Here is a 19,881-nt window from a genome sequence, read left to right as displayed (position 1 = left end):
ATATTATCTTCCACTTCAGAGATTCAAAATAAGAATACTTTTTTTTTTGGTTAAGTATAGGCCTGATCCCTTTTGCTTTACAATTAAAAAAAAAAAAAAAAAATAGCTTCAATAGGACCCGGTGGAGATGTATTTCTTCAAGTTGCTTCCCTCATTCGTGCCTGTGCGTGGTGTACTTGGCTTCCTATATGCCCAAGATTTGGATGACCCAGGGGCAAAAACGAGCTCCTCCGTTTTAAAATGGAATCTGTCTGAAGTTTCTTCCATTCTAGATCGGTTTTGTAACAGAAGCTAACACAGTACACAGGTCAGGCTGCGCTAACCGCAGCGGTCGTTCAGTTTCCTACGCAGCTGCACCATTTCACGACGGGCTTTAAGGAGAATCTGGAGAGGAGCGCCAAGAAAGCAGGGTTCTTTGGGAAGCTTAATCCCCCAAAGTACAGGCTTGCTCGGAAGACGGTTTGTTGACGTAAACAGAATTTGCTTCTCTGAGATGCCACTTAACCCGTTTTTGTTTCTCAAGTATGTTTTCAGGCAGCTCATCTGTGTGAAATAACGGGCTTCTCCTTCCCTCCTGTGCCTGGCGGCTCTTCAGGCTTGCCGAGAATCTCATTTTCCTTGTTTTCCTGGTGGAGACAATGAATCCTTAACTAAGGTTAATAACAGAGTGGGAACAGGTGCTGGCCATGTGCCAGGCCGTCATCAGCAGCAACGCCGAGCGCCTTCCCGACATCAACATCTACCAGCTGAAGGTTCTCGACTGCGCCATGGACGCCTGCATCAACCTCGGCCTGCTGGAGGAGGCCTTGTTCTACGGCATCCGGACCATGGAGCCGTACCGGTGAGTCCTGGAGCCGGGCCGGAGTCGAGGCTGCAGGGCCTTCCTTGCGCCGGAGGACTTACGTACGTCCCAGAGTCACTGCGGGGACCGCGTCTTAGCGAGTGTCCCCGTTTTGTTCTTCGTTCCTGAGGTTCCGGCCGTGGGACAGGCCCTGTGAGGGTGCAGGGGCTGCGGAGATGCGGTCTCTGTGGAGCTGCGGGTCCCCGTGTAGTGTGTGGCTTGCGGCAATCGGGCAGAGTGCAGGGCCGGGGGAGCCTTGGGTCCACGGCCGGTCCCTCGCTGTGGGGGGGCTTGTGTCATTCGCCTCTGTGGACCTGGGTGAGGACGACCCATCTGGGGCCCTCGGTCTGGCCGACAGATGGTGGTCTCTTCCATGTGTCAGGGCTTTGTGGTGCCTGGGGTGCCTTCGCTCGAATCAAGTGACCCCCGTAACCGCCTTCTGAGGCTCGCGGGGGGGGGGGGTGCCCGTGCTCAAAGGTGTCGGAGTCCGGTGAAGGAGTGATTGCGGATTGTTTCTTGACCGACCGCAGCCCCTTCAGACCAGGGCTGTGTCATCCCCTGATGCTTTTGTAACTCACGGGAGCTTTGGCGGCACTGAGGTCGGGTGCTGGTGGGCGCGGGACCCGGTTTGCGCGGGGCTGAGAGCACGAGTTCGGAAGTCGAGACGGGTCATGCCGAGGGCAAGGGCTCAGAGTCGTTCGCCATCTCCCGCACAGGACAGGGTCGCTCACGGCTGGGAAGGTGCCCTGAAGCCAGGAGGACTGGGAGGGGGGCCGTTCTGGGTGGCACTGAAGACCGTGCAGGCACGATGACAGCCCTGAGGGGCTAAGCAGAGGGACAACCCAGCTCTCAGCCTACCAGCGCGGGACAACAAGCAGGGCAGGGGCTTTAGCGAAGGAGGGGGCAGGGTCCGGGCTACCGGCTGTCCCCACTTGAGGACACGCCTCAGGAGGTGATGGAGGGGAAAGTGAGCAGCATTAAGGGGAGAAGAACGGAAGCAAGCCCAGGACCCCGGTGGGAAGTGACACACGGAGCAGGAAGCCAGGCCTGGGCCAGGAGCGGGGTCCGCGCAGAGGAGCCTGAGGACCCCACCAGCCAGGTGGGCCACAGGGCTGCACAGGCCATTCCCGGCCCCACGGTGCCCCGAGGGTGTTCTCTGTGCTTCCAGAGGTGGCTTCTTCCACTGCCGCGTGGTCGGACAGCTCTGGAATCCAGACTGTGAGTCAGCTCGCACCCAACTGAGAAGCGATTGCCTTCGGGGCTGAGACCGCAGACTTTCCCATGAGCCTGAAATGTCTGCTCAGGATGATGAATCTTGTGGGTTTTCAGAAAATATGAACCGAGCACAAAGAGATAAGGCTTCGTTCTCTGAGCCTCGGTGTTGCAACGAGAGGCAGGTCTGGGAAGATTGGTGTCACCTCTCTGAACCCTGGGGCTGGGCCTCGGAAAGCCAAACCGCAGGCCGAGCGGGTGGACGGCAGCCAGGAGACACGGGTCGGGCCAGCTCTCCTTCCTGCAGGCGCTCCCCCCAGCCCCTCGCCCCACACTCCGGCTAGCCCTGGACCTGCACCTGCTGCCCCCTCCGCCCCCTCCAGGCTGCCCGCCCAGCCTGCCCCGAGCACAGACGCTCGACACGGGTCCCCCTCCTCGATAGTGCTGCTTCTGCACACAGTTTGAATCCTCTCCACGCCTGTCACGGCTTCTCTGAAGCACTAATTTAGCCCTCGGTGAACCGGCTCGAGTCCCAGAGGCATTCCTTGTTGGGGGGTTGGGGGGAGGCACGCCCACCAGCCTGGACCCCGTATTGTTTGGAGTACATCTGGTTATATGTTCCTGGCGCTCGGCAGGTCACAGTTTCTCTGGAAGGGTACCCTCCGTGCCTACGCCGTGTGACAGGTTTCCAAGCCTCCCCCAGTTTCTCTTCCCTGGAACTTGTTAAGAAGCTGGCCTGGATCGGTCTGTGTTTCCAGAAATCCCATCTGCATTGATTGATGCACTTGAAATGCATGGGATCTGAACGGTTCGCAGGCAGCGGTGTTTATTGTAGGGGAAGCAACCCAGGGAGAGGGTGGACGCTGGCGCCCTTGGACTCTCTTCCCTTTAGCTCAGCAAAAGTGAAAACAAGGAACGCATGGGTCAGATGCTCGTTGAGCCCTTTAACAATCTGGAAGCAGGAATGTGAGCGTCGGTGGTGCTTTCTGCCCTGCACGTGTTTATGGGGGTCTGTGCTGGGGTCCGTCAGCCACTGACTTGGTCTCCTGGCAGGTGCACCTTCGGTTCCCCTTTAGCCAAGGACGTGGGCAGTTAGCTTGGCAGTTAGCTCGGCATGAGTTACTGAGAGGGGACGGGACTGCCACCTGCTCTAACGGTTTTACAATGATAATATATACCGTTTGCCGCAGCCAGATTGAGGGCAAGACTCTAGGGGTGATGTTCTCCCTCCTGACCTTGGCTCAGTTTGAACTACTGACCTTAAAGGAGAAGGCGTCCACGTTCTGTTCTTACCCAAATAACCGCATTGCCCTCGGCTGCCTACTTGCTGCTCTGTCATTTATTTTGACTCGATAGAAGTAAATTCCCTTTATGATGCAACACAGTATTAAGATCTTTGTTTCCTGTGGTGCCTCCGTGGCTCAGTCAGTGAAGCGATCTTCCTTCAGTGAAGATCTGCCTTCACTCAGATCATGATCTCGGGGTCCTGGGGTGGAGCCCCGCATTGGACTCCCTGCTCAGCGGGGGGGAGCCTGCTTCTCCCTCTCTCTGCCCCTCCCCCTGCTCGTCTGCACACTCTCCCTCTCTCTTTCTCATTCTCTTTTTCTCTCTCTTTCTTTCTTTCTCTTAAAATCTTCCAAAACAAGATCTTTCTGTTTCATAAAGTAGGTTGGCATTAATTCACACACAACAAAATCTATCATCTTTAGTTCCTACCGTTTCTTCTGAGAGCATCTGTGATTATGTATGCATGGTCATCCGTCCCGTGGCACTATGAACATTAAGCAGAAAGAAAGCAATTTAAAGGTATTTCATAAATTTTCATTAAAAAATGTAACTAAATAACACCTTAACCACAAGATGAATTGAGTTGCAAAAGTTAGTTTGCCAGTCGTAATTCAGAGCTCGGGAAGCATTCTCCTGCTGTAGAAGGCACCGAGATTTACAGGAGAATCACCAGACCAGCCCTTGAAACTCTGGCCCCTAATATCACTGCTGAATGCTACACATGTGTGCAGAAATAAAAAGGAGAAAGAAACCTAAAAACAGAACTGAATATAGTTTTAAACTTAAATTATTTTGAATATAAAATCAAACTTGATTCTCTTTAGGACCCAGAGGAAGATCTAGAGAAACAGAGGCTCCTTAAGGCTTTGAGGAGGACTTGGGCGTATCCCAGGTGCTCTGGTAGCACAACTTTTGTTCTAAGCCTAGCACAGACTTCTAGGAAAGGATGTTTCCTAAAGGACACTAGTAAAAATCACCCTCATCTTTCAGTCTCCTGTTCCACTCCCTAAAGATAAGCACGGCAAGTTTCTTCCCTGAGGTGTTCAGTGTGAGCCCCTAAACTTCCCTTTGGAGCACACTGGCCTCAGTCTTTAAAGCCCCCGGTCTTCTTCTGTCTTTTCCCGGCGGTTCTCCCTGCCCAGAGACTCTGGTCTTCCCTCCTCACTTCTTCTCCCCTCGAAGGTGCTCACCTGGGCTCTTCCCTTTTCCTCCCTGTCCTTTCTGTCCGTCCGTCCCTCCTCTCCGTGTGCCCAGGACGGTGGTGGTGCAGGCCGGAGGGAGAAGCCGAGAAGTCTCCTGCGTGGGCGGAGCAGTGAAAAATCCCCTGTTCTAGAACTGGCCGTTTTCACTTCACTGCAGCGCGTGGCCATCAGTCCAGACCAGCTCCTGAAGAGCCGTCTTGTTCTTGGTAGCACATCTACAGAGTTTTGTCTTGGGAATGTACCAGAGTCTGTAGACCAGTCCCTACATTTCTATTTCCTTTTACTGTGTTGAAGGAATACGCCATTCACATCCGCTTGAATCTTTGTGCACCGATGGGACCGGATCTGTGGGGCAAACCATGTGCTAAATTCCTAAATGCCAACTCACTGCATCTTCCCTGGAGATAACGACCCGCAGGTGGTGTCCACCTTCCACTGAGATGTCACTGTCCTCAGAAGCAAAGAGAGCTGGTGACATGATGTTTGTTATACCTGATCTGAATTCCTTTCAGAACCCAGAAGGCTCCTCCCCTTTTCCTTGACCAAAGCCTGCTCTTACTGGGGGAGGTTTGCTGGTACTGACCGGCAGCACAGTATTTGGTGGCGGCTGAAAGGACATTTTGGGGAGTGTCCTGGGAAAGAGCAGAAGAACGTGAACTGTGAAGGGACTTGAACAGGTGGGCCCAGATCAGAGAGTGGGGAGCCGCGTGACTCCCCCTCGTGGACTAGATGGCGTGATCTCCCCTCCCTGTGGGGCCCACTGCGTAGTCGGCAGAGTGGGAGCGGAAGGTGCTGGCCGGAGTACGTAGGGCAGAACTTCCCCTGCTGCCCGCACAGTGTGGGACCCAGAGAACACACCAGAGCTAGGCCTCTACCCGAGAGGAGGCCTGAGCGCCTGTACTCCGTGCAGTGTTCTGGTCACTTCCCTTGCCGACCACCTGTCTTTCTGGTGAGATTTACAGAGCTGTGTCCCCCCCAGTGAGTGAACGGTTGTCTTAGTCTCTGCCCGCGGATGTGGACAGTCATCCTTGGCCACTTCATCTTTGTTTTCCCCACACTGTAAATGTCCGTCAAAGTCTCTTGGGCCAAACTCCTATCCAAGAGGTTGCGCTGTGTGTTTGTGTAAAGTATTGAGGTACCCTACGGACCTAGCCAGGCCCTAGCCAGGCTCTCTTTTCCTTTGCTACCAGTTTTCAAAGACTGGCTTCTTAGCCATGGCCCCCGTCTGGACACTGGGAGGGGTGCCCGCCTGCCACAGTGCACAACCCGGTCCATCAAGGCCCAAGCAGTTTTCATTTGAACTTTTTAATACCAGACCTTTTAATTCAGTTCCCAAAGGCTCTCTTACTTCAGAGTCTAGAAATCCAACAAAGGAGACACGGAGGAGAGGGAGTAGAACAGCAGGAGCCAGGACCGCGGTCACCCCCACACGCAGCTGCGCACGTGGTCGTCAACCACGGACTTCCCGCGCACGCCTGATTTCCTGTGTTCCTCCGGGATGGTTGACCCCAGCTAACGCGGGGTTGTTGCTGGGGGTGAAGGAGAGCATTGTGGGCGGCTTCTTGGCCTGGACTTCTCTAGGGGCAGCGGAGAAGTGAACCTTTCTCCCCTGCGGGGACCCGCTCCTCTGAAAGCACCTGCTGCCCCGGCAGGCCAAGCCACTTTGCTCAGCACGCCGCTTGCGGGATTGGGCCAAGACGTAGGTATGGGCTGGCTGTGCCAGGGGTTCTAGCTCTTGACCCCATGATCTGCGTGGGAGTGACCCGGCTTTGTGGTCTTAGTTCTGGAAGAGAAGTCCCAGAGCCTGTGTGCTGGTGTACAGCTCTGACCCTCCAGCCCCTCCAACAAGGAGGAGGCGGGCAGCCTCGGCCATGCCCACGCTCCTGAACGCGGCCCCTCTCCGGCTCGTGGGTGAGAACCCCAGGCCTCCGGCACCTGAACAAGTGCTCTGGACTCTGACAGAACTCTGGGGGATGGCAGACGGACTTGGGACGTCTGGCAGCCTCACAGACCAAGCTGTTGGTTCCTCCTCCTGCCCCATTTAAGTAGGCTGTGTCCTTGTCCTCCTGCCTGTCTGAATGCACGTTCCTCAGTGACACCAGTGGGGGGCAGCCCGGAGGGAATCGGACATGTGTAGGAACCTCCGCCTCGCCTGTTTCCAAGAAGCGGAAGATGGCCTTTCCGTCATGCCTGGTAGCAGGAGACAGAATGGGACAGCACGCGGACTGCAAATGCTTACCCGTCTTCCACACTTGACCAACAGCTCACTAGGCGGCCTTCTGGAGGCACAGGATCATGTCGGGACATCTCAGCGTTCTGGGTCAGGCACACACTCATTCTTGTCAACTGAAGTCTTTATTGAGACCACGACATGCTCTGTGGTAACTATTGGCGAACAAGACAGACCAAACAAAGCAGCGTCCTGACTCTGGTGGAGCTTGTGGGCAGTCCTCAGTAGCCAGCTGCGTGTCACGTTTGGGTCTCTCCAGAAAGCCAGGCACTCTGAGAACCCGAGGAGGAATTCTTGAGCCGAATCAAGGCTGGCTTGATGGGACCAGTTTGAACAAGTTTTTAACAATGCTGGAGTCAGAGTCCCTTCCGTGGATCAAATACTTGGGTCTCTTGGGGTTTACCTACTGACTTCAAGATTTTGTTGACCATTCTTCTGGGTCAGTCTCCCCATAGAAGAGTCAGTATCTCTGGTTCGTGAATCCCTCTCTACCGTGTCCCCATGTTCTCCAGGCTGGCATCCCCAGTTAGCTCTGTTGTGTCGTGCTCCGGCCAAACCTGGCTGTGTTGGTTTGCCTGGGCTTCCGTAACAAAATGCCACAGGCTTGGTGGCTTAACAACAGAAATTTGTTTTCTGTCAGTTCCAGAGGCTGGAAGTCCATGTTCAGGGAGCCAGCAGGTGTGGTTTCTTGTGAGGCCTCTCTTGTTGTCTCAAAGACGGCCATCTTCTCTCTGTCCTCACATGGTCCCTCCTCAGCCCACATGCAGCCCTGGTGTCCCTGTGTATCCAGATTTCCTCTTCTTTTAAAACACCAGTCATGTTGGATTAGGGTCCACCCCAGGGACCTTATTTCACTTAATCCTCTCTTTTAAGGTCTTTACCTCCAAATATACCATCTGAGGTGCTGGGGGTCTGGACTTTCACATAGGAATTTGGGAGGGACACAGTTCGGCTCCTAACTCTGGCTTTATGCAGCTTAGCCACTGCCTCCTGATTCTTCATCCCTGGAGAATAGCAGTTCCAAGGATCACTTCCCCTACACTTATTTTCTGTGTATCTGGACCTACTGGACATCACTGTCTGGCTTAAAAAAGGCTTTTCTTGCCTCCAGAGCTTACCGTTGAGTTCAGGAGCTCTTAGTGCACCCAGGAGCCAGTGCCAGGAGGCTTGGGTCTCTAGGAGTAACTGGGGTAAACCTCCAGACTCAGCTCATGTCCAGCCCAGTGCTAGTATGAGGGTGGACACCAGTTGGTCCCCAGAAGATGACTTCTCCCAGAAGCCAGCTTTCCAGGGGACACTGAGGGGAGAATGTGGTAATTGGATTTTTTTTCATGCCACTCTTTTGACACAGCCTTAAAATCAAATTCTAAAGCTCCCAGTTACCTTTATTATAGAGTCATGTATAGAATAGAGATATATTCCTAAGAGAGAATCTGCCTAGGACACTTTCAGGTTCTTTGGCCCCATCCCAAGCTGACCAGGTAGGTTAGATCTTAACAAAAATTGCATATGGATAGGCAGTGGTGTTGCTGGGCACCCGGGACCAAGTGGGTGGTGGTGGTAAGAAGTTCGGTAGTATAGGTCATGTGGTTGGATACATTCTGGTCTGGGTGATCTGGAACACGATCATCTGTGTGATCATGTGTAACGTGATGCTATGTGCATTTTCCGTTTTCCATCTTCCTTTTCTTCCCATCCCTACTTGGAGCAAGATATCCATTCTTTGCTCCAAAACCCAATAGCCATGAGTCAGCCCTATCCATTGCTGCAGTCTTCCCTGCCTTTTGGGCCCCCAGGGTAGGCCAAGACCCAAGACGCCTATAACTTTTCTCTGTCATCATCAGAGAGTGACTATCAGAACTTCTCATTTCAAATCAGGACCAGTAATCCTGCATGACTACCACTGTCCATTGAACTTGAACCCAGGCCAACAACTGGACCAGGGTCCCATGCCTTAGACGTGTCCCCTTCTGCGCATGGCACGGTTGTGGGTTGTAGTTCCCCTTGTACAAAACGTACATATACTGGAGTGGGCACGTCTCTGAATGGACACCACTCGTGTCCAGTTTATCTGACCAGAAAAATGTGTTCTGTCTCCATGGGCCACCCAGTCACCCAGCTCCCAGCTTTGGCTACCTGCTTGGATTTCTATTTTGAATTGCATTGTTAAAGGCCCTTCCAGATTTGTATTGATGCATCTGCTGGAAATTTCTGGGCAGACAGAGGTCCAAGGTCTGGGAAGTAGTTCACTGATCCGCCCTGGGTTCTAGGGGAATCACCCAGGTGGCCTTGTGATCAGACTCAGCTTTCGTCTGTGCATCCGACAGGCCTCTGCTGGAAGTGGAAGCATAGACCTTCTGGGTCTCTTTGAAGTGATTGGCAAACCTTCATTTGAAAGCAACATGTAAAATTTCCATCTGACAGTGCTTTTGTCCAACTGTCTTTGCCAAATCCTGCTCCTTCTCACGCTCCAAGCCTCTCCTTTATCACTCAAGTTCCCAGTCCAGGCCCCTGTCCTGTGAAGGTGCCAGACTCTTTAGAGCAGTACGATTCATTCTAGCACTTAGCCTCCTGGGAAAGGTACAGACCGGGAGAAGAGCCACCAGCACCTGCCCCCCATCTTTGGATAATTCCTCACTTAAAGCTCTTCTCCAGGGGCACCTGGGTGGCTCAGTGGGTTAAAACCTCTGCCTTCAGCTCAGATCATGATATCAGGGTCCTGGGATCGAGCCTCGAGTCGGGCTTTCTGTGCAGCAGGAAGCCTGCTTCCCTTCCTCTCTCTCTGCTTGCCTCCTTGTGATCTCTGTCTAGCAAATAAATAAAATCTTTAAAAAAAAAAAAAAAAAACTCGGGGCGCCTGGGTGGCTCAGTGGGTTGGGCCGCTGCCTTCGGCTCAGGTCATGATCTCAGGGTCCTGGGATCGAGGCCCGCATCGGGCTCTCTGCTCGGCAGGGAGCCTGCTTCCCTCCCTCTCTCTCTGCCTGCCTCTCTGTCTACTTGTGATCTCTCTCTGTCAAATAAATAAATAAAATCTTTAAAAAAAAAAAAAAACTCTTCTCCAAGCAAACCTGAAGGGCCCCTAGCCCTGTGCCCCTGCCCGGCTTGGTGGCCATGTCCTCAGAAAACAAAAGTTGACAGCTTGTAGCTTTCAGCCGGTCCACACATGCTCATGCTTCGTGAGAGTCTTCCTTTTCTTCAACTCTCACACTTTAGGTAATGATTCTAGCGTCTGCATTCAAGCCCCGCTGGACCTGTCCTTCAAGGGCATCCTCATCCTGGCTCATGTGCTATCTCTGTGCCCATTGCTAACCCTCCCTTGCCTCCCATCACACCGGGGACAAGAATGCCCATTCCTCTTTGCTCAAAACTCCCATGGCGTGGACCAAACCCATCCGTTCCCGCGCCAATGCCTACCTTGACTCTTGAGACCCTAGACCAGGCCAAGACACAGGAAATACTTTTCCTCTGTCACGTTTGTCTGATTCCCAGTAAAAGCCTTCTTGCGGAGCAGGATGAGAGCCATCGTCCACCCCTAGGGCTAGGTCACCTGCACAGGAAGAAAACATCTAGTCTTCTGTGGTCACCGGTGGGTAGGAACAAACAGCACGGGCTCTGACAAATGGCTTGTAGTCTTCCTACTTAGGAAAGCATTTCCAAAATAAAAACATTTCCCAGGGGGTTCACTTTTGTTTTTTTTTAACTTGCACAACCATCACTGAGCTCTTTGACTCTCCTGACAGATAATCTTCAGTTTCTTATTACAACAGATTGTACCCTGAGCAGCAGGATATCCTATCCTAGGGAATCTTTTGGGATGCATTCAATTTGTCCTGTTGAATCAATCTCTTGCTTGGCTGCCCCTGTGGCCACATAGCTGCTCTTTTCCTTTTCCTCAGCTCTTGGAAGAGATGGTTGGAAAAAAAAAAAAAAGAAAGAAAAAAGAATCCCATTTTCCGCTGTAGGGAGCCAGCAGAAAATCAGGTGGCCCTGAGAACTGGGAAATGGTGGCTAGAACATTGAAAGGCTGAAAGAGAATGGACTAAAATCAGTTTGAATTTCACAGAAAGTATAGGTTTTATGCTTAAAAAAATAAATTGATCAGCACACACACACATGCTGTATATCTGTGTGTTTTAAGGGACTCCCATACTGAGTTTTCAGAAATTCTCCAGGGACAGATGAATGAACCCCAACCTGTAGGTAAACCGTTCGGTCCACCCTCGTAAATCCGATCACCGATAGGCAGTGGTGATGGTATTTGTAAGGAACAGTAGGTGGTCCTTGAAGGAAATGAAAGATGGGGAGTAAGTGGCCCCCAAATGATGCTCCTAGCATGGGAAGTAGCCAGGTCACTCTGAGCACAACAAATACCCTTCGGGCTAGAAAGCATGCAGAGCCCCTGAGCTCAGGACCGCAGACTGGCTGGAAAAAATGTCTAGTATTCTTATGGCTACATATGTTCAAGGGAGGGGGCTGCCACCAGGTCCTAATGTGGGGGACAGTGGGCTTCAGCCCCTGAAGAGGCAGAGGGCAGGGGACCTGGGAACAGGGGAGGGGCTGCAGACAACACCCTCGCTGCCAAGAGGCAATGGATGATGGAAATCTCTCTTACCACACAAAGGACACCGATCATAACATCCCGCTGCCCTTCAGAGTTAAAGAGGAGCAAATCTGCTTTCACTTATAATGGGATACATCGCCGTAATATCCTCCCAGAGTAAGATAAATTGGGTCCAACAGTCCTAAAAGCATCTGCCAACCATTTATTAGCAGCATCCTTGGAGGGAAGTAGGTGAAAGGCCTTGAAACGCTCGCCTCTACCTCTCCGCTCCCTTCAGCGGGGAAGGAATTGTTCTTGATTAGTCAGAGCCTAGGTGGACCAGGCCCCTCGCTTGTCCTAATCTTCGCAGCCGTGGTGCAGAGGAACTTAGCCTGGGCTACTTTCTACGTGAGGAGGCAGAGGATGAGGCCAACGTGACTTGCCGCTCCGTGGCAGAGCCAGGCTTTGAACTCGTGTTCATTTATTTTTGTCATATTTACAAAAAGGCTGTTGGAGTCGGCTCGAACCCAGATTTGCTTGGTTACGAGGGTCCAGACTGTTAACTACTCTTTAGAGGGCAGGGTGGGCTTTCCAACCATGCCACCCGCCTTCCTACTCCCTGAACCAGCCAAGGTGGTTTCTGTTGTGAGTGACAGAAATCCACCTCGGACTGCCGGACCAACGAAGGGAGTTTGCTGCCCCCATGGCTGCCCAGCCAGAGACAGATCTGGGACAGAATTCAGGGGTATAAGTCTGGGTCATCAGATTGGTCTGTGCGTCTCTCTCAATCCTTCTGTCCTTCCACATAGCCTGACAGGCCCACCTGATTCTTCTGGCTCTGTGACAAAAGCAAAGGCCTGTTCTTGCAAGTTCTCAATTTGAGATGTATTTGGGATGGACTTTTGTGGCATCTTTGGGTCTGTCCACTCCTGGTCTCATGTCCACTGGTAGGTAGCCCCTACTAGTAATGCGGGTTTTGTATGGGATGAAAGTTGTACAAAAGCTTGGCAAGAGCATGGCTGATGGACAAGCCAGGTGTCCACTGTCTAAGTTCACTTAGAGTCGAGTAAAAGTGTCAGAAGACTCAAAGGTGGTAAAGAGAATAATAATAAAAAAAAATGCAGCAAGCTCTGCACTATCAAAGCTCTGTTGGGAATGAGGCTATGTAATAAGTGTGGGCTTCTAGAATCCCCGAGAGAGCAGCAGGACACAAGCCAGCAGCTTGGGAAGACGACTATGGATAGAAACCTTTGGGCTAGTGAGAGAGAGGGAGCACAAGCAGGGGGAGCAGCAGGGAGCCTCATGCGAGACTTGATCCCAAGACTCTGGGATCGTGACCTAAGCTGAAGGCAGATGGTTAACCACTTGAGCCACCCAGGCGTCCCTCAAACAGCTGTTTTTCAACAGGAGTCATTAATAAACTGATGGACCCCTTTGGGTTTGCCTCGAAGCTCCATTTTTTTGGTGTTTTTTTTTTGGTTCTAAGTCAGTGTTTTTATCAAAGACTTCATGGGATGACTAGAAGTTGTGTGCATCAAATTTGTAAGGATTACAAACCTGAGTGTGACCGCTAATGTTTTGGGGGGTGAAACAAACTTCACAATATAGCTCCTTAATTAGAAATATTCAGTTGCTACCAAAAAGACAAACTTTAAAATTTGTGATTCAAAATTCAGTAACAGGCTGGAGAATTTTCTAGTATTTTGTAGTGGTTTGTTTCTTGTTGCCCCACTAGTATTAATTCCTCCGTTCACTTTCTCCATCAAACCTCCGATGACCTAGTTGTGTAGTTTATACGTGACTGGCCACAGGGGCAGTCCACCATCAGCTTAAGCTGGAGAATCACATTTCCAAAGTCAGACCAGTCCGAGCCAGTGATAGTTCATTCTTAGAATTCTGAGCTACTAAGACAGCAGATGGCCCCTTTCCCCTTTCCTGTTGCTCATAACTGAGGAAGCATGTGGCCAGAGGTCTCCAGACCTCAGAGAGAGGGAAAGGGGATCTAGTCCAGGAAGCAGAGGTGAGGAGTGGGGAGATCTCGGTCACTTTGTTCAGGTGTGCCCGAAACCGAATTTGCTCTGTACTGTGCAGCTGCAGGAACACTTAGGCTGAAGATTTTCTTTCTTTCTTTCTTTCTTTTTCTTCATCAGCCAGTCTGAATTGGATTTCTTGGTTCCTGCAACATAAAAATTCCTAACTGCTCTCTCTATCTGGGGGTGCCAAGGAGGGTAGGCTAGGGCCATGCAGTGGCCAAGGCTGCATCGTTGTAAGGATTGTAGCAACATCCGGCCGTTGGAGGCGTGCGTCCATTGCAGTGTCTAGAGTTCCCAGCTGCGAGTGACCAGGGTGAGAAGAATTTTGTAACCACATTAGATGGGAAATGGGGATGTTTTGTCACTTGGTGAAAAGATTCTGTGAAGGACAAGCAGGTGTGAGATCAGTTTTCAGATGTTTGAAGGACTGTCTTGTAGGAAGGGAATAGACCTCTCAAGACCGAGAGGGAGAAGCTGGGCCAGGGGACAGAGGGAGACACATTTCCGCTGGGATAGTAGGGTGGGCATCTTAGAACAAATTCAGGCACCCCTAAATGGGCCATTTGGTTTGGAAGAGCTGTATGTGACCTGGCTTTGGAAGTGCTCATACGATAGGTGGCCATCTGCTGGATTTTTTAGAAAGAATTCCTGTATCGGGCGGGAGGGTGGTCCACATGAGCTCCAGTGGCCCTTCTGGCTGAGATTCTGAGTTCTAGTACCCTCCCAGACCTCTGCAGTTTCCGTCTCAAAGAACAGATACAAGCCAGCTCAATTCGACTTGCCCGTAGCTTCGATTACCGTTCCGTTCTGAACGACGCGTGCCCTTTCTTCCGCCTGGCTCTCAGAGTACATCCTCAGGACAATTACAGCTGCCGTAGCTTGTCCTTTTTTCCCCTGTGGCTTAGGAGGTGGTGGAGTAAGCTCAGTGAGGTGCAGATGGTATCGCACACACGAGCCTGGGTACCCTGGACACCAGGATATGCACACGCGGATGCGTTCATATGTATTTGAAAGTGTGTATTTCTAATCAGTTGGCTGGTATTTTTTTTAACTGAAGTAGTTGCTAATCTCTAAAAAGTAAGAGATCTTTACACTTGAAAAAAGCCTAGGTTTCTAGCTTTGCTTGGGAAATCGGAAGTCCTCGAGACAGGAAACCCATGTCCCCAAAGCAGGAGCAGTGGGGCTGGGCAGCTGTCAGAGGGCAGGGTCCCCACCACTCCCCACCAGATGAGCTTCCCTGACCCGCCTTCTCTCCAGCCCTAAATGCTGCTTTCCCCCCTACTAGGCACTCTGCTGGCAGGTACCACCTTGGCCTTTGTGAGCAGGAGAATTGTAAAATGTAAAGACATTCGGCTTCTCAGATGTGAAGAACGTAGAGGGAGAAAAAAATTCTCACTCATGAGTGTGTACTGTTTCAGTGTTTTAAATTAATTCAAAGTGTGGATTATTCACTCTTAGGGATGGATGAATGGAACAATCTGCAGATTTATAGGAATATAACATCTAGGTAAAACCAAAGTTCCTTTTCTCATCAGTTCCCCTGTTAATCAGTTTCTCCTTAATGTGCTCTAAGCCGGGTATTCTTCGGGACCTCCAGGGCAGGCATCCAGCTCTCTTCCTGCAAAGTAGTGCTTTCCAAAGCAGTCCGGTCCCTGGGGTAGTTGTCCCATTGATACGATGGGAGAAAAAGAAAAGGATCCTCATCAAATGAGTTCAGGCAGAGCTAGGTTAAATAAAATAGTCTCAGGTCAATGAGCAGAAAATCAACTACTGATCGCGATTTTTTAAAAGTCAGGGGCACCTTCGTGGCTCAGTGGGTTAAAGCCTCTGCCTTCACCTCAGGTCATGATCCCAGGGACCTGGGATCAAGCCCTGCATTCGGCTCTCTGCTCAGCAGGGAGCCTGCTTCCTCCTGTCTCTCTGCCTGCTTGTGATCTCTGTCAAATAAATAAATCTTTTTTAAAAATTAAAAGTCAGTTCACCAAATTCCAATTCCACAAAAGACCCATTTGCCAGAGACGCCAAACTGACGAGTGGTGATTTGGGAGCTTGTTGGAAATGTTCAGTCAGGATCACTGGATCGCTGACATTGAAAGAAGCTTTTCTGAATATTAACTAACCTTGAGATGCTTCCTGAGATCACTTAAAAAACAACAACAACAACAACAAAAAACCCCAAACCATTCTGGATGGTTGGCAAAGCAGGATTCTGCACTATTTGAAAAATTCCTATTTGAAAGGCAATTTTTCTGTCTCCGTGTTTGGCACTTCATATGTGTTAGGATTGTTTCGGCTATATTTGGTTTCTTTTCTGTGCTTTTGAAATGTAATTTTCTTTTGGTTTTCAATTTAAGCGTTTGTAATGTTCTTTCACCAATTCCTAAATAACTTATTAGCTTTAATTTTGCATTTCAATCAATTTAGAATTTAAATTATGTTTAGATTAATTTAAACCTTTGATATTTGAGGGATGCTTTTGAATTTATGTTTAATTTAAATGTTAATTGCTAGAGATACTAAATTCAGGCTGACAGGCCACCCGAGGAATTGTGGAAAAGAAAAAATGCTTGACATTTTAAACAAAGTTAAAAACCGACGTTCAGAAACATCCAATAGAAACCAGAGTCAGCCTAAACAATCCCATTCCTAGAAAATTACCCATTTATAAAAACAAATTGCTGTACTAATTCTTCCCTGTTTCATATTCTTCTCGTGCATTCCTGTCAAAGCTTTGAAAACATTCCTGTTACAAGTCAGAAATCTGGATAGGAAAAAAGTGACAGTTGGTAAATTTATGAAAATCAGCAAAAAATTAGTCAACTTGATCTTTCAGTGAATCAACCTGCTTTCTTTCAAATGAAGTGAAACGGGTTTCTTTGCTGCAAAACTTCTCAGAGCTTTTACTAAAACTAACCTATATTTCGAATCTCCAGAAGAGGCTGATGATGTTTCCGAAACTCAGAAACCCGTTAAAGGAGCTGTGAAGAAGTTATTTTGATAAAAGCTCAGGTGCCTCTGGGCTCTGTGTTGAAAAGTCCCATTAATTAGAGTTTTAAACTTTTTTTTTTCACCTTGTAGCTCATTTTAAAAATAAAAAGCAACAGACTCCAGCTTTACTCCTTCCAACTTGCTGGCCTGCTTCGAAGCAGCAACTTCTAAAAACCTTTGTTTTCAGCCCGTCTGATAGTTATTTTTATTCCTCTCGGTATCTTTTGATCTGTGTGTCTTCCATATCGACTACAGAAATTATCCCCTAGCTCTAAGAAGATAAAGATCTAGCTTATACTATTTTTTCTTTTTTCCTTCTCTTTTGATACTATTACCTTCATCTCCTCTTCCATCAAAAATGATGCTTATTTAATTCCTTTAATGGCTCCCCGTGAAATGTCAAACAATATCCTGAAGTTTCTGTTTTTCTGTTTCATTGACTTTAGGCAGTGTCTCTTGATCTCATGTATTAGAGATTTAGCTACTCTTGTTCTTGATGGAGAATGAAAATATAAAATTCTCAGTTCAGAATCATTTTCAGTGACAATTTTAAAAGCCTGTTTCTCTGACTTCTAAGATCTGTTACTTCTGGTGTTAGTTGGATTGGGGTTTCTTTGTCAGTCACCCATTTTATATTTCTGTAAGTTTTAGGCTCTGCTCTTTGATGTTCTGAAAGTTCACACTGATGTGTCTAGGCATAGATATTATTTTATTGGTGCTAGACCCTTTTGGGTTGTTTTTTTTTTTTTTTTTTTAAAGATTTTATTTATTTATTTGTCAGAGAGAGAGAGAGTGAGAGCGAGCACAGGCAGACAGAGTGGAAGGCAGAGGCAGAGGGAGAAGCAGGCTCCCTGCAGAGCAAAGAGCCCGATGTGGGACTCGATCCCAGGACGCTGGGATCATGACCTGAGCCGAAGGCAGCTGCTTAACCAACTGAGCCACCCAGGCGTCCCTGTTTTTTTGTTTTAATTTATTATATTTTTTTTATTTTAGAGACACTTTTGTTTTAAGGACTCTTGTCTCCCTTTATCTCTAGAGAATTATTTATTGTTTCCTTTTAAATTTCATTCCCACTGTTTTCTCTCTTTCATTCTGAAAGTCCTGGCAATCAGATGTTCAAATTCTATGTGTCCAGTGTCTTGGGCCTTTTGCTTTATATTCTGGGAGTTATCCTTGACTTTAGCTTCCAGACATTTGATAGAATTTTTCTTTCTTTCTTTTTTTTTTTTAAAGATTCCTATTTATTTACAGACAGAGATCACAGTAGGCAGAGAGAGGGGGAAGCAGGCTCCCTGCTGAGCAGAGAGCCCAATATGGGGCTCAATCCCAGGACCCCAAGATCATGACCTGAGCCGAAGGCAGAGGCCTCAACCCACTGAGCCACCCAGGTGCCCCTAGAATTTTTCTATCTCAACAAATTTTTGTGTTTTAAATTGATGGGGACTCTTATTCTTGAATAGCTTCTTGTTCGTAGCTCTCTGATTTTTGGACGCATCTTCTTGAATCTCTCTAAGGGTAATTCGCCTTTAAAAAATTCTCCTCTGTTTTCCAAATGATCTCGGTTTCTTTCAAGTTCTTTATATCCCCCTTGTTTATTCTGGCCGTTTTCTTGCTGCATACTTCTCTTGAATTTTAGATGCTTCTTAGTTGTCCATTCATATTTTTAAACATCTTTATTGAGATACGATTCGTATATCTGAATAATGCCCGTTTAAAGTTTACAGTTCAGGACTTCTAATATATTCACAGAGTTGTGCACCGATCACCACAACCAACTTTAGAACACTTTTAGTATGTCCCCCTAAGAAAACCCTGTTCTCCTTACCTGTTAGCCCTAAACCCTCTCCCCCATCCCCTCTGCACTAGGCAGCCACTGTCCATTCATAGTTGAAAATAGGGGTTAGAAAGGCTGGCTTGTTCTGGGGGTTTCAAAATGGAAGTCCAGGGTGCCTGGGTGGCTCTGTCAGTTAAGCGTCTGACTCTTGATTTCTGCTCTGGTCATGATCTCAGGGTCTTGGGATCATGCCCTGCCTTGGGCTCCATGCTCTTCGTGAGTCTGCTTGTCCCTCTTTGTGCTCCTCTCCCCACTCATGTTCTGTCTCAAATACATACATAAATCTTTAAAAAAAAAAAAAAAGTCAGTAAGAAGACAACGGCTGGCAGGGAGGAAAAGGCCGAGGTTGAGACTGAGAAGGAAGGACCCAAGTCCCAAAACGCCAGGTGTGGGAATCGGGACCTTGGAGAGCCCTGAGAGGGGCTGGTGTTGGGGGTGAGTGGTCAGACCACTCCGCGTCGGCGACCTTCACTTCTGCATTCAGGACCAGAGGAGGATGTTCCCGCACCGGTGATGATGCAGCCCCGCTGGGCTTTAGGCCTTGTAAAGGGGGAGCTCTGCCGTCCTGTCCACAGTTGTGCCGCGCACACAGTAGGGATATGCATTTGTAGAGTAATTCAACGCCGTATGTTTGCGTAACGCCTTGCAGTTTGCGAGACGCTTTTGTATACTTTGATCTCTTCCGAGTAGGGACGGGTGCGAAAGCGGATTCACCGTGGAGCTGATGGGGCTTCCCCGGGAGTCCCCTCACTTGCAGGAGGCCCTTCCAGGACATTCTTGTCCATTCTGTATGTGTCCGCTTTGAACCCGTTTCCTCAGAGGAGATCCCCAAACAAACTGTGTCCTCTCAGGCATCAGAAAACCCGAACTTGGGTCTCTCTGGATCACAGCAGAAGATCTTATTAGCCTCTGCTGAGAATTACAGAAGCCATGGCATTGTAGTGTTGGGTGCCTCGTCCAAGGTCACACGTCTGGTATGTGGCGGAACACTGCATTCCTGACCGTTTCTCCTGCTGCTTGTCCTCCCCACCCCACAGGAAGATAGTATGGCTTCTGACCGACACCTGCGCCCAGGGCACCAGCCCTGGGGAGCAGCGCAGGACCTGCCGGGTCCTCCCACAGGAGGGATCCTCCCTCAGCGCAGGACCGGGGGTGGGTCCTCCCTCAGCTCCCGGCTGCCTCTCTCACACCAACCGACTGACAAAGGCCACAGCAGCCCCCCACCCCGCCCCCACCGACACATTTCACTTGTGGTTGCGAAATATCTTTGAAAGTGTTTCCTCCGAACAAAGAAGAATACTGAATCCTCCTTTCCATTTCTATTTCTGAATGAGACTTTTCATCTCCTGTTGTTTCATGGTCTTAAAATAAAATGTAAGCTCTAAAGGGAATGAAAAAACAAGTCGGAGATCCTATTTTCAAGTGCCAGCTAATTCGCTGGTTCTCCCAGGTGGGGAAATCAATGTCTGCTCGGCAGAGGTGAGTCACACGTCCCCGGGTGCGGTGCCGCTGACTTTCTTCTTTGAAATTAACTCACCCTCCATGCCTCTCAACTTGCAGGGAGGTATATTTCATGCCTTTCCCCAGACACAAGCGTATGTGTTCCGAGTAGAAATCTGAGCTGCCGGTGCCTGGAGGAGATGCTCTCAGTCTTTTGGAGGGAACTGAACTCCCTGGAGATGGGCCAGACGTCTCCCCAGGCCTCGAGGCTGAG

The 19,881-nt window shown here is 49.5% G+C and overlaps 1 protein-coding gene across 2 annotated transcripts in view; it reads left to right on the top strand.

Annotated features, from left to right (window-relative positions):
• SMYD3 (SET and MYND domain containing 3) overlaps positions 1 to 19,881 on the top strand; it is a 779,235-nt gene that overhangs the window by 605,506 nt on the left and 153,848 nt on the right. For both annotated transcript variants that reach the window (XM_045084747.1, XM_004756807.3), the window contains exon 10: positions 667 to 841. In XM_045084747.1, the coding sequence (XP_044940682.1) occupies positions 667 to 841 (175 nt within the window). The remainder of the gene's footprint in view (positions 1 to 666; positions 842 to 19,881) is intronic.

Source organism: Mustela putorius, unplaced genomic scaffold (genome assembly GCF_011764305.1).
Source record: "Mustela putorius furo isolate JIRA1106 unplaced genomic scaffold, ASM1176430v1.1 tig00000785_pilon_pilon_pilon, whole genome shotgun sequence".
Classification (NCBI taxonomy): Eukaryota; Metazoa; Chordata; class Mammalia; order Carnivora; family Mustelidae; genus Mustela; species Mustela putorius.
Note: the sequence above shows the minus strand (reverse complement) of the source record. Positions and strands in the feature narration are given on the sequence as shown.